We start from the raw sequence: 22,774 nt of genomic DNA, 5'->3' as shown, positions 1-22,774 counted from the left end.
TTGTGATCTTATAGATCTGCTATTTCTTCAATAGCTACAATATAACACCAAACAGGTTTCCCGTCCAGAATGGGCTAACAAAAACATTACAAACTTAAAGGACCACTTCACCACTTTTCAACCTATCTTCATATACTAGGTCCTCACTAATAATCATGAAAAAATGAATTTATTTTCTACTTGGTACAGGTCACATAGGAGGACTGTGGGCAGTTCAGAAACCGTTTTTGTAAAAACATCTCATTTAAAAAAAATCTGCCTAATGATGATGTCACTGGAAGACGGTTTCTAAACTGCACACAGCCCTCCTATGAGACACAGACTGAGTAGAAAAAAATCGTGCCATTTTTTCATCATTATTAGTGAGGACCTATTATATGAAGATAGGTTGAAAAGTGGTGGAAGTAGTCCTTTAACAAACGGTTCCTCATTTCCACATGATGTAAGCGTGTTATCCCCGTGTCAAAATGTCCATATATGTCTCCCTTACACTCACACACACACAGCTTGTGACTGTGACCCGCGCGGCTCGCTCACCGCCTTCTGCCACGAGGCCACGGGCCAGTGCCCGTGCGTTCCGGGCGCCACGGAGCGCCGGTGTTCCCACTGCCTGCCCGGGTTCTGGGGCTTCCCGGCGTGCCGGCCCTGCCACTGCAACGGACACAGCGAGTACTGCCACCCGCAGAGCGGAGAGTGCCAGGGCTGCAGGGACTACACCACGGGACGACACTGTGAGAGGTACGGACGGAGGAGAGTGGGTTCTACACTTAAGCAATATTACACAAGTGGGTGTGGGTTAACGTGATTATTGCCACGACAGGGATGCAGTCAGGAACGAGACGAAGGTTTCAAGCATCACTGAAGTGATGCTTGAAAAACAGAAAGACAGTAGTCTGTTACTGTACCTCATGTGTGCACAATTAAATGTGATTTACACCAAATATGTGGAAACTAAAGAATTCCAAATTGTGTCCACATGAGTTAACAGCTGGTGCTACTGCTACTTGAGTAGACGCATTCCTCAAAGTATCGGTGCCAGGTGTGCGTGTGCTATTAAGGCCCGTTTACAGGTGTTGCCGACCAAGTCCAACTTGGCAACCTGGTACCCATCAGCACACGACCCACACTGCATCCTACATCCAGTACCACATGACAAAGAAACAGTCGCACACATCTTAAATGGTTGCAGCCACTATAAAGGACTGTACATTGCAAGACATGACCGTCTGGTGGACCTGGTCTCAGATAGATAGATAGTACAGGACAGGACAACAAGAATGTATAAACAAAGCACTGTAAAAATAGACTGGTTTGATCACAATGACACGCATGTCAATTCACGACAAGATATTCCAAATACCCCAGATATTGTGTTCATCAATGAAATTAGAAAAACTGTCACTATATTTGAAATAGGCTGCCCATTTGATTTGTATATGGACACTTGTTTTACATACACATTTAGGAAATATCAGCTTCTGGTGGAACGTATTATGGCCTTGGGATATAACTGTCAACTTATTGTCCTTGTATTTGGAAGTCTGGGCCATGTCCATAAACTTGTGCTCAGGGGTCTGCAATTGGGTGGATTGCAAAAAACAAATGCAAAAAAGCTGGCTAAATACTGTTCTGTCTCAGCTACTATGGGCAGTCTGTCTATCTGGAGAAGGCGTTGTTTCATTTATCCCTAGGTGGCTTAAAAAACCCAAAACAAACATCCTGTCAGTAGTGTCAAGTAATATTATGTCATCAATGTGCTATATCTTTTTTTTTTTTTTCCTCTGTGTGTTAAGCATGTGCAGCAGTTATATCTGCTTGGACCATATAATGTAACCTAATTCTGATCAGTGTTTGGGTCTATTGTATTACGCCTCTTGTGCAGATCCAAAAAAAATAATTAAAATGTGTGTGCGCGAACGTGCGTGCGATGTGTAGTATGTTTTCATGTTGAACCACTCCCTCCTCTCTCTCTCTCAGGTGTCTGGACGGTTACCACGGCGACCCAGAGCTGGGTTCGGGCGGGCGCTGCCGGCCCTGTATGTGCCCAGACGGGCCGCGGAGCGGGCGGCAGTTCGCTGAGAAGTGTTACGAGCTGCAGAGAAACCAGCAGCTGGTCTGTGTCTGCAGCCCGGGATATAAAGGTATTCAACCATAAAGTATAGATACTCCTGGATATAAAGGTATACCATGTGGTACTCAACCCTAATTAAAGTATAAATACTCCTGGATATAAAGGTATACCATGTGGTACTCAACCCTAATTAAAATATAGATACTCCTGGATATAAAAGGTATACCATGTGGTACTCAACCCTAATTAAAGTATAAATACTCCTGCTGAAATAGTACTCAATCACACAGGTGAAAGTTGCTCTGTTACATTTGTACTGGAGTTAAAGTACCGGAGTACGTACTTAAAAAAAAAAAAAAAGTACAAATTACAAAGTGCATTCTGTTTACGCACGCACATGCACGCACACACACACACACACACACACACACACACACACACAAGTTACTAATACATAACATAATTTGTTGAAGTGACAAATGACTGCAGTGAATCAGAGTACACTATACAAGGTGTAGGTGGAGATGCACAAACATGTACATGACCTTTGAACGTTTGTATCGTCTATGAATGCAAGGTTTTGAAGCAGTGCGTTGTCCCGTTTTATTACCGTTTAGGTCAAAGGGAATATCCGCACTCTTGTATAACGTTTGAGTGTCTTTATTTCACGAAAACAAAATCAGCAGCAGCTCCTCCTATAGAGAGACGAACGCAGGCCTTCCTCAGCGTCTCAGACTAGAGTTATGTCTCACAGAGAAGACACACATATATAGGCTATAGCTAAGGGACAGATCACAGCTGGGTCTCATTTGTGAGATGAAATGTATTATCTTGTATTAACTGATTAATTGATTTCACTCATAGTTCATACAATATAATACATTTCATATTCAGTATCAAGAATCTGCACCCGTCAGCTACAGCAGTGGTTCCCAAAGTTTTTAATCTGAAGTACCACCTCAGAATATATTTGGCTCTCCAAGTACCACCATAATATATGTTAAAATGCAGCATATTCCTGCCCTTTTTGTTCCATTCCTAAGCCAATTATGCTGCTGCTCTGACAAAACCCTGTCTAACCAGCACAACTGCTGATATTTCCAATGTGATTAATCCGTTCTCAAACCTTCTATTAACGGCTATAGGTGTGCCGTCATGCTCGTTTCAGCACGGCTGGATAGCCTATATTTCAACCAATCGCTTGGTCAGAAGAACTACCTGTAGTAATATAAATATTTCATTCCACTTTTGTCTTTTCTCACTCCTCTGTGTACCACCAGAGGGGGGCTCATAGGGACTCTGGTACCACTGGTTGGGAACCTCTGAGTCTACAGAGACCCTGAGTAGAGCGAGCTGACCTCACCTATAACGGTTCTGTTGTTCCATTACTCTCCTCTAGGGGCCAGGTGTGACCAGTGCGCCCCCGGTCACTACGGCAACCCCCAGGTGCCCGGCGGGCGCTGCGCGCCGTGCCAGTGCAACGGGAACATCGACATGCACGACCCGGGGTCCTGCGACGCCGCCACGGGCGCCTGCCGCCAGTGCCTGTTCCACACGGAGGGCGAGCGCTGCCAGCAGTGCAGGCTGGGATACTACGGCAACGCCGCCAACCAGACCTGCAGGAGTGAGTGGAATATATACCAAGTCTCACTAGTACTAACCAGTAACCAGTGTTCAACCAAACCGGCAGGAGTGAGTAGGATATACCATTCTGACCTGAGATCAGATTCTAAAAACGTCTTCTACATCCCGACAGTTTTCTGAAAAAGCTATGTTTCTATGTCAGTCGTTCTTCGATTTTTCAAAAATAGCAGACCTACAAGTAGATCTGCTATTTTTCAATAGCTAAAGCATGACATAATGCTAACACCAAAAGGGGTTCCCGTCCCCAAAATGGGATATACCAAGTCTCACTACTAACCAGTAACCAGTGTTGTTTTTGTCGACTAAAACTAAGACGAAAAAATGTTTGTCGACTGCCTTTTTACACTGACGAAAACTAAATGTAAACTAAATGAAGACTATAGCTATGATGACTAAAACTAAAAAGACTAAATGTATTGACAATTTCGTCAACAGATAAAAACTAGACTAACATGTTAGGAAGGGACTAGTGGAAAAGAGATCCAGTATAAGTCATTTTACGCTTCATCATGGTTGCATGCTGAAAATAGCAGATCTACAAGCTCATTACGCTAAAGTGTAAAATCAGTCAATGCAACGGAAACAATGCCCACCAAAACACATTTTAGTCGACAAACTAGACTAACACTAAGACATTCCAGGTGACTAAAATGTGACTAAAAGAGACTACGACTAAAACTATAATAAAAACAAAAACAACACTACTACTAACCACCGCTACGGAGCGCTGATCTGCTCCACTACTAACTACCAGTGTTGCGTTTTTGGCAGCAAATTCCTATTTTAGTTTTAGTCATAGTCACATAGTCACATAGTCACATGTTAGTCACCTGGAATGTTTTACTGTTAAGTCTAGTTTCAGTCGACTAAATGTCATAAGATTTTAGTCGACTAAATCTACAGTTGATTTAGTCGACGTAAACTCTTAATTTCCATTTTTCCAGCCATTCAGTTGGCTGAAAGAATATATACGGTATTCAAAGATTTGTACCACATCAAAAATAGCAGATCTACAAGCTTGTAACAAGAACCCCTTGTATACAACGACATGTGCACCACGCACGCCAGCCAGGCTAAACGGTACCACCATGTGTCTCTTTTTACCCGCAGGGTGCATGTGCTACTCGGTGGGCACCGTGCCCCAGGCGTGCCCGTCGCCCAGCGACTGCCAGTGCAACCTGCACAGCGGGCAGTGTGCATGCCAGCCCAACGTGGTGGGCCAGAACTGTGACCGCTGCGCCCAGGACACCTGGGACCTCGCCAGCGGAGCGGGCTGCAAGGCCTGCCTCTGTGACCCCAGCCACTCCTTTGGGTCCACATGCAACGAGGTGAGAGAGAGAGAGGCGTGCTGGGAATTATACAACAGGTCGTTTCGAGGAAGCGATCTGATTGGTTGAAACAGCCTTCTAGCCGTGGTTCAAACAAGCACCACTCCACACCTATAATCAAAACAAAGAATTCAAGCTGCTCTGTTCTCCCAGAGTGCAGAAAACTCGGTGGCTAGGCTATAGCTAGTTTCTTGGGACATTTGTGGTCGTAGTGACTACATCTGTCATTAAAAAAAATCTGAACCCATTTCTAGGACTTTTAAATCAGTATACAACTCAGCCGTGAGCATACATATAGTCAGAGTAAGTAGCCTTGCCGAGCCATGAGGCCCATAGGGGCAGGAGCCTATCTCCTGTTTCTGTAGCGTGAAGCAGCTTGATGTACAAGTAGACCCCCTGGACATGACGCTAGTATGTCGCAGGGACTTACCCCCCAATCCAAACCTTGATGCTGAGTGTCAAGCAGGGAGGCACTGGGTCCCATTTTTACAATCTTTGGTATGACCCGGCCGGGGATTGAACCCCAACCGCCCAGTCTCAGGGCGGACACTCTAACCACAAGGCCACTGAGCTGGTACACATATAGTCAGAGCACAATATAATTCTCATTCGTGGGTACTTGCCTGGTATCCCGGGTCCCTCGGCAGGTTTTCGGTAAATCCACATCTGGTAAAATCGACAGTAAATCCACATAATGGGAGCATGAATGTAATCTACATGTGGGAAAGTAATCCAGCATAAGGAGACTATATATAGACCGACTAGGCCAGCACTGCTTTAATTCGACTCAAATGTTGCAATCCTTGCTCCTTGGAAATGTTTAATTTTTTGGGGTATTGGACAGACTTAAGATAGGCTACACAAACTAAAGGGGTAGCCTACAGGGAGAAATGGTTACATAAAGTCAAGACACGGTGGAGGCGATCTCCAAACACAAACAAACAGTCTTGTGTGTGTGTTCATGTTTTCCCCCACTAAGCTGCATCTCTCTCTGCTAATCAGTGATGATCAGCTGATTCCCATCTCCTCCCGGGGATGGGAACCTACCAGGTTGCCCAGGTAACCACACCCAGAGCCATAGTGTAAGACAGAGTTACCACAACTCTGCTCACTTCATGGGGGCAGCTCTTCTACATATTAGAGAATTATATATTGAGAATGGGGACAACCAACTGGGACAATTAAGTCCTGGACCGGAAGTAAGCATAAATGCATTGGACTCATGTCAACAGCCCATGCTTTAATGATCTTAAATCCCTTTATTTTAGATTGTTTTGTAGTAATCGTACAAGATAAACATTACAGAGACAGAGACTTTAGTTGTCACTGTACAATACTTTTTAAACTTGTCGTGTTGCACACATGCCTAAAATAGCTCTCGTTTGCGCCGCCCTCGTTGAAAACAATGTATTTCCAACTCCAGCTTGTCTCAGTTCAGGCTGCATGAACAGCGCTCGATCGCTTCTACTTCCTCTGTATCGTAACTCTTCTATTAGATGGCTCTGCCCACACCATCCTCTATTGCGTAACTCTTCTATTAGATGGCTCTGCCCACACCATCCTCTATTGCGTAACTCTTCTATTAGATCGCTCTGCCTCCTCTATATCGTAACTCTTCTATTAGATGGCTCTGCCCACACCATCCTGGACTGATCAACCGAGAGACAGCGAGATCCGGGCACGGCGGAGACGTAGGTCCCGACGTATTATCTTCCGTCGTGGCTTATTATTCAATAGGTCGCGGTTTAAATATTAATTCGTCCCGACGGTTTAATAATTCGCCCCAATGGTTTATTTTCGTCGGGGCGATTTATGAATACGTCGGTGTTCGCGACGTATTTTAGAATAGGTTGCGGCGGTTTGATAATAATTCGCCTCGACGGTATAATACGTCGCGGCGGTTTGATGAATACGTCGGCGTATTAGAACTCGTCGTGCCGTATTCATTAATACGTCGAAAGGGTGCATGCCTTTCCCCGTGGAGAACCTGCAGGGCAGCAGGCCTTTTTACGCGCGCATCGTGCCCGGGCGCGGCACCACCGCGTGCGCCTCGCCGGTCCGGTTCCGTGGAGGGATGGCCCGACCCGCGTCCGTGAACCCCTGGGGGGGTGGGAACACATGATTCACTCATCTTGTTTCAACATTTTAGCTTGCAATGTTCAACAGTAAAGATTTTCAATGATCAATAGTAATTAGATATATTAGATATATTCGAAGAAACTATAGCATAGGAACCACTGGAAAGAATGCGCAACTTGGAGAGAGAGATATACGGAGGGAGAGAGAGAGAGAGAGAGAGAGAGAGAGAGAGAGAGAGAGAGAGAAGGGTGCAGAGAGAGAGGTGTGAATAGAATCATCAAATAGCGTGCATGGTTGGTGAGAAGAAAGTATGGGTCGCCGTGTGCATATACTTTACTAGACCAATTTAAAATAGTATTAGATGTTTTTCGTTAATAATAACTTATGCTAATTATTACTGAACCATTTTAGATGTTTATATTTCACCAACAGGCATGATATGCATTTATAGGCATAATATGCCAGTGGCCACCGGACGACTCCATTTTGCGCATTACGGCGCAATCACAGCTCAGTCCATTTTAATATCATAGCGCAGTTCCATGTTTATATACATCTGCTGGTGGGGGGTGCTGGGGTGCTGCTATATGTTGATTTTCCATTTGTATGCGATAACACATATTATATAATATAGGTGCGTGTATGGTGCGTGTATATATAATAGGCCTAGATTTAAATGACCACATTAATCAACAATAGACCATACTGTTCATTGAAAATAGCTGCAAAATCACTATAGTTGTACCTTGACTCTCCCTCTGAATGAAATAAAAAAATCGGGTCCTACTAATTAACCCTAAAAATCTATAGACCTACCCTTAGGGTTAGCTGGAACACACGCTCAGCATCGTGGGGGTAATGGTAGGCCTACTTGGTAACTATACTTAAAAGGTCTACTTTATCCCATCACAACTATAGTGATTTTGCAGCTATTTCCGTCGCTCCTATGCGGACCCCCGTGATCCTCCAAGGGTCCACGGGGATCCCCCCAGGGGTTCACGGACGTGGGTCGGGCCATCCCTCCATGGAACCGGACCGGCGAGGCGCACGCGGTGGTGCCGCGCCCGGGCAGGATGCGCGCGTAAAAAGGCCTGCTGCCCTGCAGGTTCTCCACGGGGAAAGGCATGCACCCTTTCGACGTATTAATTAATACGGCACGACGAGTTCTAATACGCCGACGTATTCATCAAACCGCCGCGACGTATTATACCGTCGAGACGAATTATTATCAAACCGCCGCGACCTATTATAAAATACGTCGCGAACGCCGACGTATTCATAAATCGCCCCGACGAAAATAAACCGTTGGGGCGAATTATTAAACCGTCGGGACGAATTAATATTTAAACCGCAACCTATTGAATAATAAGCCACGACGGAAGATAATACGTCGGGACCTACGTCTCCGCCGTGCCCGGATCTCGTCCCTCCTGATTGACTGGCATCCAGATATTTCCATTAGGTCTTGTAATAATTGCTGCATGGCAAACAGCGATAGAGTTCTCTAACTCATGTACTGATCCAGGCCCTGTTCTGGTGTTGATTTATAGATGGTTGAAATACAGACCTCAGCTGTCTGGACTCGGAGAGTGTTGCATTATGCAGACGGCCATATGCAGCTGCCCTGCAAACACACTCCCACACACTGGATTCTTCCACTGGTTCTCAACCTGTGGGTCGGGGCTCTCAGGAGATTTTATTTTTATTTTTATCTTTATCTTTATCTTTATTTTTATTAAGTAATCAACAAACTACGATATAATAATCACACCTGTGTGAAGTGAGGGCGCTCTTATCATCGTACGTCATCATGACGTAAAATAGACACAATAGTGTATTTGCTCAGACACTATGACGTCAAACGCTTGTAGATCGGTTATTTTCACAATATTTATCTGTGGTCAGTCAAACAAAATGTGTGGGGAGGGGGTTGGGGGGGTTCAAATCAGTGTTGTTTTTGGCAGCAAATTTCTATTTTAGTTTTAGTCATAGTCTCTTGAATAGTTTCCATTTAGTTTTAGTCACATTTTAGTCACCTGGAATGTTTTAGTCGACTAAATATCATAAGATTTTAGTCGACTAAATCTACAGTTGATTTAGTATTTTGGAGGGCCTTGATGGTGTCGTAACGACCGTTTTGCTGAAAATAGATGATCTACAAGCCCACAACGTGTCACAGATCATCTATTTTCAGCATGCAACCAAGTCTAAAATCTCTTGTCCACTAACATTTTAGTCTAGTTTTTATTTGTTGACAAAATCGTCACTATATTCAGTCTTAGTTTTAGTCATCATAGCTTAGTTTTCATGTAGTTTCCAGTTAGTTTTCGTCAGTGAAAAAAGGTAGTCGACAAACATTTTTCGTCTTAGTTTTAGTGACAACACCGGTTCAAATATGATTATTTCAGGGGGTCACGACCGGCCTGTAAAGGTTACGAACCACTGCTGTAACCACTGCTGTAACCACTGCTGTAATGGTGCATGGTAAAAACCCTCAGCGTTAATTCATCCATCTGTAATTCTTGAGAGTGTAGAAGAGTAACCAAACGGACCCCTAATAGTGCTCAGTGTTTTAACGGTGTTACTGTATATATATATGCAGAGACACTTGGGTTTCTGTGTTTACTGGCGGGGCTCCATTCCAGGAAGGAAGTCTCGGAATACACTGTGGGATTTACTGAACACACATTCTTTCACCGACTGGAGGAGGAAACCCCTTCAAACTGTTAACGGCCATTAACAGTCCACAACACATTAACCCATTTAGGCCCGACGTCGAAAAAATGTCTTTTTAAAATGTATTTTTTTCTGGAAAAACCTCATGTTTCTATATCCGTGGTGCTCAATATTTCATCTCAAGGACCCCAAAAATTATATGCAATATGCCTCCGGCCGCCATCTGAAAATATGTTGTTCCAGGGACCCCCCCCCCCCCCCCCCCCCCCAGAGGCAAAGATTTGATTTAAAAACGAAAAAATATATATTCCAAATTTGTGTTACATTTTCACGATTTTTCTGGTTGTATAGGTGGTCGTACCGCTCTTGTATCGAGACATTTAGATCCCGTGGACAGTTACGATCACTACTGATTGACAAAAGGTATTGCGTGAAATATACACAGCAGGGAAATATCCTGTCTCCCCCACACACGTTCTTCATTATATAAGAAATGTGGCTTTGAATGAACGAGGCCTGGGCCGTGGCTCAGAGGTCCATCCTGGGCCGTGGCTCAGAGGTCCATCCTGGGCCGTGGCTCAGAGGTCCATCCTGGGCCGTGGCTCAGCGGTCCATCCTGGGCCGTGGCTCAGAGGTCCATCCTGGGCCGTGGCTCAGCGGTCCATCCTGGGCCGTGGCTCAGAGGTCCATCCTGGGCCGTGGCTCAGAGGTCCATCCTGGGCCGTGGCTCAGAGGTCCATCCTGGGCCGTGGCTCAGAGGTCCATCCTGGGGGCCGTGGCTCAGAGGTCCATCCTGGGGGCCGTGGCTCAGAGGTCCATCCTGGGCCGTGGCTCAGAGGTCCATCCTGGGCCGTGTCTCAGAGGTCCATCCTGGGCCGTGGGGCTCAGAGGTCCATCCTGGGCCGTGGCTCAGAGGTCCATCCTGGGCCGTGGCTCAGAGGTCCATCCTGGGCCGTGGCTCAGAGGTCCATCCTGGGCCGTGGCTCAGAGGTCCATCCTGGGGGCCGTGGCTCAGAGGTCCATCCTGGGCCGTGTCTCAGAGGTCCATCCTGGGCCGTGGCTCAGAGGTCCATCCTGGGCCGTGGCTCAGCGGTCCATCCTGGGCCGTGGCTCAGAGGTCCATCCTGGGGGCCGTGGCTCAGCGGTCCATCCTGGGCCGTGTCTCAGAGGTCCATCCTGGGCCGTGGCTCAGAGGTCCATCCTGGGCCGTGGCTCAGAGGTCCATCCTGGGCCGTGGGGCTCAGAGGTCCATCCTGGGCCGTGGCTCAGCGGTCCAGGCACCTTGGCCGGTAATCCGAGTCTGGCAGTGTGCCGCGGGTTCGAATCCCCCGATCCCGACGGCCTTCACTGCATGTCACCCCCCCCCCCATCTCTCTCCCCCATTTCCTGTCAGCCTACTGTCTGTCCCTCTATAAAAAATATAAAATAAAGGCGAAAGCGGCAAAAGAAAAAAAAAAGCTTTGAATGAATGCTGACATGTAGCTGTCACTTATATTTAGTGTTGTATGAGCTGAACTAGTAAGTAAGTATAGCCTTGCCGAGCCATGAGGCCCATAGGGGCAGGAGCCAATCTCCTGTTTCTGTAGCGTGAGGCAGCTTGATGTACAAGTACACCCCCTGGACATGACGCTAGTATGACTTACCCCCAAATCCAACCCCTGAGTGTCAAGCAGGGAGGCACTGGGTCTTTGGTATGACCCGGCCGGGGATCGAACCCCGACCTCCCAGTCTCAGGGCGGACACTCTAACCACAAGGCCACTGAGCTGGTATGAGCTGACCTGGAGTTGATGTTTTCTTGTATGAGCTGACCTGGTGTTAATGTTTCTTGTCTCCCGGTGTCTTCCAGGTCTCGGGGCGGTGCACGTGTCGTCCTGGTTTCGGAGGGAGGACATGTCAGGAGTGCAGGGAGCTCTTCTGGGGCGATCCGGAGGTCAAATGTCATGGTAGGTGACACTGATGACCGGATGTTCTGGCCAATCATCTGGACTGACTCGGCCGGGCTATTATACAAGACACAGATCACATCGGTTCACCTGGCTCCCCAAAGTGGGGTCCGGGCGGGGACCCCCAGGGGTCCTTGAGGGAGTTCCAGGGGGTCCCCAGCTAAATGATAGTTTGGACAAAATGGACCCTCGTGGGTCTGTAACTCTGAGAGTGTACAAATGGAACCAAACGGTTTGGTTCCATTTGTACACTCTCAGAGTTACATTAACATTGACTTTACAATATAAATTGGGGGTCCCAGAGATAGAAATGCCGTTAAATGGGGGGTCCGTAGACTAATGCATGTCAAACTGGGGGGTCCTTGAAATGAATCTGGTTAAGAATCACTGCTAGAGCCATAAACATCTTCTCTTATGGGGGGTCCCTGGCATAGCTTTTCAAATGGGGGGGTCCGCGGGGATAATTAGTGTCAATTTGGGGGTCCTTGGTTTAATGGAAACCAGTCCACTGATAAAAGACACAGATCACATCCCATCATTTCTGTGGAGCACGGTTCAATTCACTGATGTCATACTCATGACTTCCATCCTCCTTTCCTTCCGTCTGTCTCTTGTTCTCCCTCTTTCTCTCTCACTCACAGAGTAAAGTGGGCTTACTGAGTAAACAATCTGTGCTCAGTTTCTCATGGCTTGCGATTCCCCCGAGTCACTGTGCTGGAGGACTATTGTTTTTCCATGATTTCCCTGCTGTTCTGTTCAGTGTGTGTGTATGTGTGTGTGTGTACGTGTGTGTGCGTGTGTGTGCTCGTGCGTACACATTCAGTGCAGGAAGGATATTGGCAGCACTGTGGGCTGATCCCAGCAAGTTTATTGCTTTGCTAAAACAACTGAATCACGAGAAGTCCGTTTTCACCACCTCGGGTCGAGCCGTAGATAATGTGTCTCACAGTAGCTGGCTCTCCCTCAGAGAAGAGAGGAGGAGAGGAGAGAAGTGAAGTGAGTGAAGAGAGGAGGGGAGGAGAGGAGAGAAGAGAAGTGAGTGAAGAGAGGAGAGGAGAGGAGAGAAGAGAAGAGAAGTGAGTGAAGAGAGGAGAGGAGGAGAGGAGAGGAGAGGAGAGAAGAGAAGAGAAGTGAGTGAAGAGAGGAGAGGAGAGAAGTGAAGTGAGTGAAGAGAGGAGGGGAGGAGAGGAGAGAAGAGAAGTGAGTGAAGAGAGGAGAGGAGGAGAGGAGAGAAGAGAGGGGAGAGAGGAGGGGAGGAGAGGAGAGAAGTGAGTGAAGAGAGGAGGGGAGGAGAGGAGAGAAGTGAGTGAAGAGAGGAGGGGAGGAGAGGAGAGAAGTGAGTGAAGAGAGGAGGGGAAAGAGAGGTGGAGATGGAGCAGATCAGAGCTATCTGGGAATGACCTCTCTTCTGCGTTCACGAGAACCAGATGTTCTCACGAAATTCTCAGGCATCCCATTTTCGTCATGGCCCTCTCTCTCTCTCCCTGCTGCCCGGAGGCCTCAGATTATTTCCGTTAAGTCCTTAGCGGTGTCCAAACACAGCCAGCCGGCCCAGCTGGACATCCCTGCCTGCCCGACTACTGTCTGTAGCACAGACGATGCGCTAATAAATAATGCATGCACCGATTCATGGGAAATGTTGTGCACAGCCTGCAGGCCTCGCCCCAGTGAGAAAATGTGCGTGGGAGTGTGTGGAGAGAACACGACACACATTGTGTGCGTGTGTGTGTGTGTGTGTGTGTGTGTGTGCGCGCGCGCATGCGTGCATGTACGTGCGTGCATGTGTGCGAGCGAGTACGTGCGTGCGTGTTAATAGCTGGCTCTGTGTCAGTTAAGTTAAGAGAGGTTCCTTTTTATGACCAGAGCAGTCAGAAGAGGTCAGGGGGGGGTCTTTCTTGTCAGCATCGTGTACTTTGTGTGGAGGAGGTGTGATTTAAGACCCCCTAGATGTTGTTCTGTGTCTCTGGTGTCTTCACTCTTCACTTTATCGAACCCTTTTCATCGCAGCCGAAGGGAATAATGTCAGCCGGTATGATTTAGGTGTTTGTGTGCCAGCTCAGTAAATATGAATTTAATTTAATTGTGCGGGAGTTGCCCCAGCTGGCATTTCTGAAATACTTGAGAACATTCCGCGGAAACAACACTTCCCGTTAGTGTCGACGTGATATTTTTCAACACCCAAAACAAGATATACAAGTATCAAAAGTATTTAATGATATCGGAAAATATGGTCTTCTGGTTATATCGTGACATACGTACATTTTTCAACTGCCCAGCCCTATAAGTGTCAGGCAGATACTGTATGACTGAATGCACGTCCTCCTAAAACCACAACCCCAACTCCTCCTCCTCCATAAATCTCACAAATCACAGCAGTGGCGATAATAATAATAATAATAATAATAATAACGGTGTAAAACACTCACCTTCTCTGGTGAGTTCTGCCCTCCAAACATTCCTTCGTTCTGACTCACTCCATTCCTCGTCTCCTCCTTTCCGGTGGTGGGAGGGTCGCTCCCCCGGTGTGTCCCGATGTCTGGGGAGGTCAAGATGACCTGCAAGGTCAAGGTAGACTCTTTAGTGTTTATTTGCTGGAGGCGTCGTTGGTTCCTCCTCCTAGCAATAACAGGAACCTCTGCTTTCACACCACTTATTTCACCGGGGACTCCTTTCATGGTGGCGCGGGGAGTGGGGAGCCGTACGTTGATGAGCTTATTGGACATTTTTTGTCACGCCACATTATGTCGGAAAGAATCTACAGAATGAGAGCAAAAACAACATAATTAAAGACCCCTGGGGACCCCCAGGGGTCCCTGAGGGAGTTCCAGGGGGGACCCCAACTAAATGATAGTTTGGAACCGAATGGACCATTATGGGTCTGTAACTCTGAGAGTGTACAAACTCTCCATTTGGTTCCATTTGTACACTCTCAGAGTTAAATTAACATTGTTTTTACAATATAAATTGGGGTCCCATGCAGAGATAGAAATGCCATTAACTGGGGGTCCGTAGACTAATGCATGTCAAACTGTGACATCACGAGCTTGTAGATCTGCTATTTTTGAAAAGTCGTGAAAATGTGGCGCAAATCTTTGAATGTATATTCTTTCACAGCAAACGTTTTTAACTCAAATCTTTGCTTCTGGGTTGGGGTCCCTGGAACAACATATTTTCAGATGGGGGTCGGCGGCCAATTACATGTATATCATTTGTGGGGTCCTTGACATGAAATATTGAGCACCACTGATATAGAAAAATAGGTATTTCACAAAACTGTCAGCATTTAGAAGACATTTTCTTTTTAACTGTTTCTCTACCCTCTGTCCGTCCGTCCCCCCCCCCCAGGCTGCGACTGCGAGCCCCGGGGCATCTCCAGCGAGCAGTGCCACCGGGCCACGGGCCAGTGTGCGTGCGTGGCGGGTGTGTCGGGCCCGCGCTGCGACCAGTGCGCGCGGGGATACCGCGGCGAGTTCCCCGACTGCGAGCCGTGCCACGAGTGCTTCCCGGTGTGGGACCGGGTGGTCGGCGAGCTGACCAACCAGACGCGGCGCCTGGCGGGTCACGTGGCCGACCTCCAGACCAGCGGCGTGACGGCGCCGTACCGAGACCTGGTGGGCAGCCTGGAGCGGAGCATCCGGGAGGTCAGGGACATCGTGGAGAACAACCCCGCCGCCCGGGGGCTGGAGGAGACGCAGGAGCTGATGCAGCAGATGACGTACGTCGTACATACATACGTGTGTGCGTGCGTGCGTGCGTGCGTGCGTGTGTGTGTGTGTGTGTGTGTGTGTTAGGGCATTAAGCAACTAGTCTAGTCTAGACTAGTAAATCCACTAGTCGACCTTGTTGGTACTAGTTAACTAGTTGATAAGTTAATAAAAGTTTATTTTCTATTTTATTTATTTTTCCCCCCGATTTTGTAGGCCTCAAGATCAGGTAGATTATAGTTATAGTCACCAATGTACACAGTTTTTTAAATGTACAAATATTTATTTCCAAAAATATATGTTTTTTTATTTTTTTTACATAATAGGTAGAAACAACTAGTCGACAAGTAAACTAGTATAAACAAGTAAGACGCGCAAATGCTGGAAGCGAACGCAGCTCGTAAATTGCAATAACAACAATTAGAATAAATTACGTACTTTTTTTTTCTTTTTAGTTAGTAATTTTTTTAAGTTTTCTACTGTGTGTGTGTGTGTGTGTGTGTGTGTGTGTGTGTGTGTGTGCTACAGCTGCGCCCTCTGGTGGCGGGCGGGTGGTGTCACAGCGGGACAGACAGAGACACACAGACACACACACACAGACATGATCTGCAGGGTCTCATAGTTAGTGCTCACTGAATTCGCAATGACTCGAAGTGAATGCCTTAGTGCGTGCGTGCGTGCGTGCGTGCGTGCGTGCGTGCGTGCGTGCGTGCGTGCGTGCGTTGCATGCGTGCGTGCGTGCGTGCGTGCGTGCGTGTGTGCGTGCTTGCGTGCGTGCGTGCGTGCAGATGGATTTGTTTCATTGCAAACTCCTGAGCATCAATTTAACTCTGCGAGTGAACAAATGAACAAATTGACCATTATGACTTTCAGGTCAATCTAGTCACCGTCACAGTTAAATCAACACTGTAGAATTGCCGTGGGTTCGACCTTTACGTCATGTCACCCCCCATCTCTCTCCACATTTTCTGTCAGCCTACTGTCTGTCCCTTAGAGTATATATGAATAGAGAAGGCACCCAGAGGAAACCCTGAGGCGAAATGGACGTAGTGGCCGGATTTGTCATTGCAGCTCCAGCCACAGCACGTTCATGTTATTGGGGCAATCCATCCCAGAATGCAATCTGTTCCTACCCGGAAGGAGGAGTGAAATCGCCTCATGCACTTTAGAGCAACTTAATGCAAGCGGATGGGAGGAGAAATCCGGTGCCGTCTCTATTCATATATACTCTAAGGTCTGTCCCTCCATAAAAAATGTAAAATAAAGGCGATAGCCACAAAAAAAAAGAAAAATAATTGAGCTGTGTGTGTTTATATCACTTCATTTGCGTGTGTCTCTCCAGTGGTGTGATGTCATACCTGAACGGGGCGCTGACGCTGACGGAGGAAACGCTGAGCGACCTCCACGGGGACAACAACGCCACCGACGCCACCCTGGCGGCCCTGAGGAACGAAGCGAGCGCTCTGGAGCGGTCCGTGAAGGAGGTCAAAGAGCAGGTGTACAACGCCAAGAACTCCAACTTCCAGGGTGAGAAAACAACAGCAGAGTTGTTAGTTTTAGTCATAGTCTCTTGAATATCTTCCATTCCGTTTTAGTCACGTTTTAAGTCACCTGGAATGTTTTAGTGTCTAGCCTAGTTTTAGTCGACTAAATATCATTAGATTTTAGTATTTTGGCGGGCCTTGATGCCGTCGTAATGACGCTGGAAATAGACGCTGAAAATAGCAAATCTACCAGCTCACAACGCGTTGCTTGTAGATCTGCTATTTTCAGCATGCAAAGTGTGAAAGATCTCTTGTCCACTAGTCCCTTCCTAACATTTTAGTCTAGTTTTTATTTGTTGACGAAATTGTCTAGTATATTTAGTCTTAGTTTTAGTCATCATAGCTTAGTTTTCATTTAATTTCCATTTAGTTTTCGCCAGTGGAAAAAGGTAGTCTTAGTTTTAGTCGACGTTTTATCGAAACGTAAGCTTAATTGTGGAGTAGACCTGACGTGCCTGGATAACGTGTGTGAGTGTGTGTGTGTGTGTGTGTGTGCGTGTGTGTGTGTGTGTGTGTGTGCGTGCGTGCGTGCGTGCGTGCGTGCATGTGCGTGTGCGTGTGTGTGTGTGTGTGCGTGCTGGTTGTGTAGGTGCCATGGACACCATTGCTACAGCACACATGCAGTCCATGATGGCAGAGTTCCACGCCAACGCCTCCACCAGCGCTCTGGGCAACACGGTGCAGCAGTCGGCCGCCGTTCGGCGCGCCACGGAGGACAGGCTGACCCGGGGTCAGAGAGAGTTCGACCGCAAGCACGAGAGAAACAAGGAGAAGCTGGACAAGCTGAAGACCAACCTGAACAAATTCGACCTGTCAGGTCTCAGCCAGAAGGTATAACGAATGATTCACTCCCGGAGTTGATTTGGTTAGCTTCCCCTCATGGTCTCCTGCTTGATTCTGATTGACAACGCTCCACACGTCCCAGACTCTGCTCCCTTCTGGCTCCAAAACTATGGAACGCACCTCCCATTATTGCAGTCAGAACTGCAGCCTCACTCCCAATCTTCCGCCGTAGTCTGAAAACCCACCTTTTCAGACTCCATCATGGCCCATAGCCCTAGCCCCTTAGATAGCACTATACGTACTTAGATAGCATTTTATACAGACTTATAGCATGTTACGTAGACAGCACTAGAATTGCATAGCACTTTAGTATAGTATAGTATAGTATAGTATAGACGTATAGCTTGTATAGTTTAATTAAATAAATATTCCACTGTTGCGATCTTAGCTTACGCATGTTTCATGATAACTATACCTTGTATGTACTGGTATGTGATTTACTGCCATGCTTTAGTTCTTGCTTAATGTAAATGGCTCTGGATTAAGAGAGTCTGATAAATGCCTACATTGTAATTGTAATTGTAAAACATTAGTACGGAGCTCGCTAACCCATTTTAGGCGGGAACCCGTTTTGGTGTTTTAAACATTATGTTATAATTTAGCTATTGAAAAATAGCAGATCTACAAGCTCATGGCGCGCTACGAGCTTGTAGGTCTGCTATATTTGAAAAATCGTGAAAATGTGGCACACATCTTTGAATATATATTTCAGAGCGAACATTTTTAACTAGAATATTGGCTTCTGGGGGGGGGGTCCCTGGAACAACATATTCTGAGATGGGGGTCCGTGACCCAATAGAGATAATTCTGGGGGTCCTTGACATGAAAAAGGTTGAGCCACACACTGACATAGAGATATGGGTTCAAAATGGGCTGACCACGGTGGTGTTGTATTTCCAGACGTGTGGCGGTGGAGCAGCGGGTGAGGACTGTGCCACCTCTCCCTGCGGGGGGGTGGGCTGCGTGGGGGAGGACGGAGCCTCGCGCTGCGGGGGAGAAGGTTGTGGAGGCTTCGTCACGACCTCTCAGGACGCCCTGAAGAAGGCCCGGGACATCGACCAGGAAATCCTCTCCTCTATGGGGGAGGTGGACAAGCTCTCCAGAATGGTGAGTGTCTATGGGGGAGGTGGACAAGCTCTCCAGAATGGTGAGTGTCTATGGGGGAGGTGGACAAGCTCTCCAGAATGGTGAGTGTCTATGGGGGAGGTGGACAAGCTCTCCAGAATGGTGAGTGTCTATGGGGGAGGTGGACAAGCTCTCCAGAATGGTGAGTGTCTATGGGGGCGGTGGACAAGCTCTCCAGAATGGTGAGTGTCTATGGGGGAGGTGGACAAGCTCTCCAGAATGGTGAGTGTCTATGGGGGAGGTGGACAAGCTCTCCAGAATGGTGAGTGTCTATGGGGGAGGTGGACAAGCTCTCCAGAATGGTGAGTGTCTATGGGGGAGGTGGACAAGCTCTCCAGAATGGTGAGTGTCTATGGGGGAGGTGGACAAGCTCTCCAGAATGGTGAGTGTCTATGGGGGAGGTGGACAAGCTCTCCAGAATGGTGAGTGTCTATGGGGGAGGTGGACAAGCTCTCCAGAATGGTGAGTGTCTATGGGGGAGGTGGACAAGCTCTCCAGAATGGTGAGTGTCTATGGGGGCGGTGGACAAGCTCTCCAGGATGGTGAGTGTCTATGGGGGAGGTGGACAAGCTCTCCAGAATGGTGAGTGTCTATGGGGAAGGTGGACAAGCTCTCCAGAATGGTGAGTGTCTATGGGGAAGGTGGACAAGCTCTCCAGAATGGTGAGTTTCTTGGCGGTGGCGTTCATTTCCATTCAGAAGTGGAACTCAACTAAAAGTGTACGTGCTCTTTGGAAGGCAGATCTTTGCCAGGCCGGGCAGCCTCTGGCAAATGGGCAATAGAAAACGAAGTTTTGTAAATCTAATTACAGGCAAGCGGTATGAATCATTGTCACAACATGACACACAAGAGCATTTGTGCCCTAATTTGGTGAAAGGATTTAGCCAGGCACATAATAATACATCCCTTGGACAGAAGTTAATTAAATGTGTGAATTTGCCTATGGAGGGTATGCGTGTGACTGTTGTGACATCATCATCAAACCCGGAAGTTATGCAGGAACGCCCACTGAGTGGCAAAAAACTACTTTCTGGCCTTGACAGCCCCATACACACAAACAGAAAAGTCCTGTCTGATTGCATTAAACAACATTAAACAATGTTATGCATGCGCATACCCTCTATTATTATTATATATGAACAGGTTTGGGAAGCCAAGGTGCGTGCTGACGCAGCCAAGGGTTATTAATTATATATCGTTATATATGAACAGGTTTGGAAAGCCAAGGGTTATTAATTATATATCATGATATATATGAACAGGTTTGGGAAGCCAAGGGTTATTCATTATATATCATGATATATATGAACAGGTTTGGGAAGCCAAGGGTTATTAATTATAATATATCATTATATATATATGAACAGGTTTGGGAGGCCAAGGTGCGTGCTGACGAAGCCAAGGGGAACGCCCAGGAAGTTCTTCTGAAGTCCAACCAGAGCAAAGAGAGAGTGGAGCAGAGCAACGAACAGCTCCGCAGCCTCATCAAGGAGATACGGGAACTCCTCAAAGGTAATTTTCTTTTCTTTTTTTTTTCAGATCTACAACCTCACAATGTGTCCCGTTGCGACATGTTGTGAGTTTGTAGATCTGCTATTTTTGAATGGCTTGGGAAAATAAGTGTTTAAACCCGTTCCTCCCTCAACAGTAACTCTCAAGTCAAAAAAGTCTGGGCACCCCCCCTGGACCATTTAGTAGGCCGGACGTCAACATTAAAAAGTTTTCTGAAATGTTTCTATATCAGTGGTGCTCAATATTTAATGTCAAGGACCACAAAAATGATATGTAATTATGCCACCGACCCCCATCTGAAAATATGTTATTCCAGGAACACACACTTTCACGATTAAAAAGAAATAGCAGACCTACAAGCTACGTAGCGCGGCACCGAGTGCCGCGCTACGAGCTTGTAGACCTGCTATTTTTCAATAGCTAAAGCATCACCAAAAGGGGTTCCTGCCCCGAGAATGAGCTAGAATGAATAGGGTGTAGTATGTACCGTGTTATTGTTTGACGATGGCGCCTCCCTGTGGCGACCAGACGACAGGGCGGACGTGGCCGTGATCGAGGCGGTGGCCGACGAGGTGCTGGCCCTGGACATGCCCACCTCGCCCGGCGGGCTGCACAACCTGACCAATGAGATCAAGGAGAAGGTGGGCGCGCTGACCAGCGTGGAGACCATCCTCCGTCAGAGCGCCAGAGACATCGAGGCGGCGGAGGGGCTGCTGCAGCAGGCCAGATACGCCAGGTGACTGAGAGAGACGCACGCACACACACACACACACACACAGAGACACACACACACACACACAGAGAGACACACACACACACACACACAGAGACACACACACACACACACAGAGACACACACACACACACACACACACACACACACACACACACACACACACACACACACACACACACACACACACACACACACACACACACACACACACACACACACACACACACACACACACACAGCTCCATCTTGCGCCACCCTTATCCCTAAACTAATTTGCCCCTTTTTACTATTTAAAAAAACCTTTTAAAATAGTTTAACTAGCGCCGATCTACATCGAGACATTGTGAGCTTGTAGATCACAAATGGCACAAAGTGAAATTCGTGAAATTTGTTCTCCGCATTTCACCCATCTCTTGTAGGGAAAGCTTGAATTATCCTCTTTCAATCTGCAAGTCGTTTGTTTCATAAAAATCCACCGTAGACATGTTGTTATGAGCTACTTTCTGTCAAGACATTCTGTGCAGGTGATTCTTTTTCTAAGTGTTGGAGTTTGGAAGCACTCGTTTTTATTAACGGGTCGCGCGGTATGTGCCTTTTCGAAACAGGTGTTGCGTAGGGCCGTTCAGTGACTTTGACGAGTGCTTCCAAAATCCTTAGAACACTTAGAAAAATAATCACCTGCACAGAATTTCTTGACAGAAAGTAGCTCATAACATAAAGTCGTACGATTAGTCACACACGTTACCGCAGTGACGTTTTTGTCCTCCGCATTTGACCCATCTCTTGGAGCGGTGAGCCGCAGCGTGCACCGCGCTTGGGAATCATTAGTAGATTTGACCCCCAATCCAACCATTGACACAGAGTGTCAAGCAGGGAGGCACTGGGTCCCATTTTTACAGTCTTTGGTATGACCCGCGGCCGGGGATCGAACCCCCGACCTCCCAGTTTCGGGGCGGACACTCTAACCACAAGGCCACTGTCCGGTCCAGTCTAACGGTCTTGCTCCCCTACGTCTCTCAGTGAGGAGGCATCGTACATGGAGGGATCCACAGGGAAGGTGGAGGTGGCGTTGAACGAGACAGAGCGTGCCCAGAGCAGCGCCAAGGACGCCATCGACCAGGTCCAGAACAACACCAGGAGCACCCTGGACCAGCTGATCTCTGTGAGTAGGACCAGTTAGGTTAATAAGACCAGGAGCACCCTGGACCAGCTGATCTCTGTGAGTAGGACCAGTTAGGTTAATAAGACCAGGAGCACCCTGGACCAGCTGATCTCTGTGAGTAGGACCAGTTAGGTTAATAAGACCAGGAGCACCCTGGACCAGCTGATCTCTGTGAGTAGGACCAGTTAGGTTAATAAGACCAGGAGCACCCTGGACCAGCTGATCTCTGTGAGTAGGACTAGTTAGGTTAATAAGACCAGGAGCACCCTGGACCAGCTGATCTCTGTGAGTAGGACCAGTTAGGTTAATAAGACCAGGAGCACCCTGGACCAGCTGATCTCTGTGAGTAGGACCAGTTAGGTTAATAAGACCAGGAGCACCCTGGACCAGCTGATCTCTGTGAGTA

The 22,774-nt window shown here is 47.4% G+C and overlaps 1 protein-coding gene across 1 annotated transcript in view; it reads left to right on the top strand.

Moving 5' to 3' along the window:
* Positions 1-22,774, top strand: part of LOC310853708 (laminin subunit beta-1-like) — a 61,486-nt gene that overhangs the window by 34,860 nt on the left and 3,852 nt on the right. Inside the window, 12 exon segments of the mRNA XM_083758105.1 lie at positions 507-738; positions 1,978-2,141; positions 3,471-3,695; positions 4,826-5,043; positions 11,646-11,742; positions 15,088-15,457; positions 16,789-16,973; positions 17,580-17,821; positions 18,734-18,940; positions 20,326-20,470; positions 20,999-21,206; positions 22,227-22,368. Coding sequence (XP_083614231.1) covers positions 507-738; positions 1,978-2,141; positions 3,471-3,695; positions 4,826-5,043; positions 11,646-11,742; positions 15,088-15,457; positions 16,789-16,973; positions 17,580-17,821; positions 18,734-18,940; positions 20,326-20,470; positions 20,999-21,206; positions 22,227-22,368 — 2,435 coding nt within the window.

The sequence above is a fragment of the Protomyctophum parallelum genome, assembly GCF_964188405.1.
Source record: "Protomyctophum parallelum genome assembly, chromosome: 22".
Lineage (NCBI taxonomy): Eukaryota > Metazoa > Chordata > Actinopteri > Myctophiformes > Myctophidae > Protomyctophum > Protomyctophum parallelum.
The sequence above is the reverse complement of the archived record's forward strand: the minus strand, read 5'-3'. Positions and strand labels throughout refer to the sequence as shown.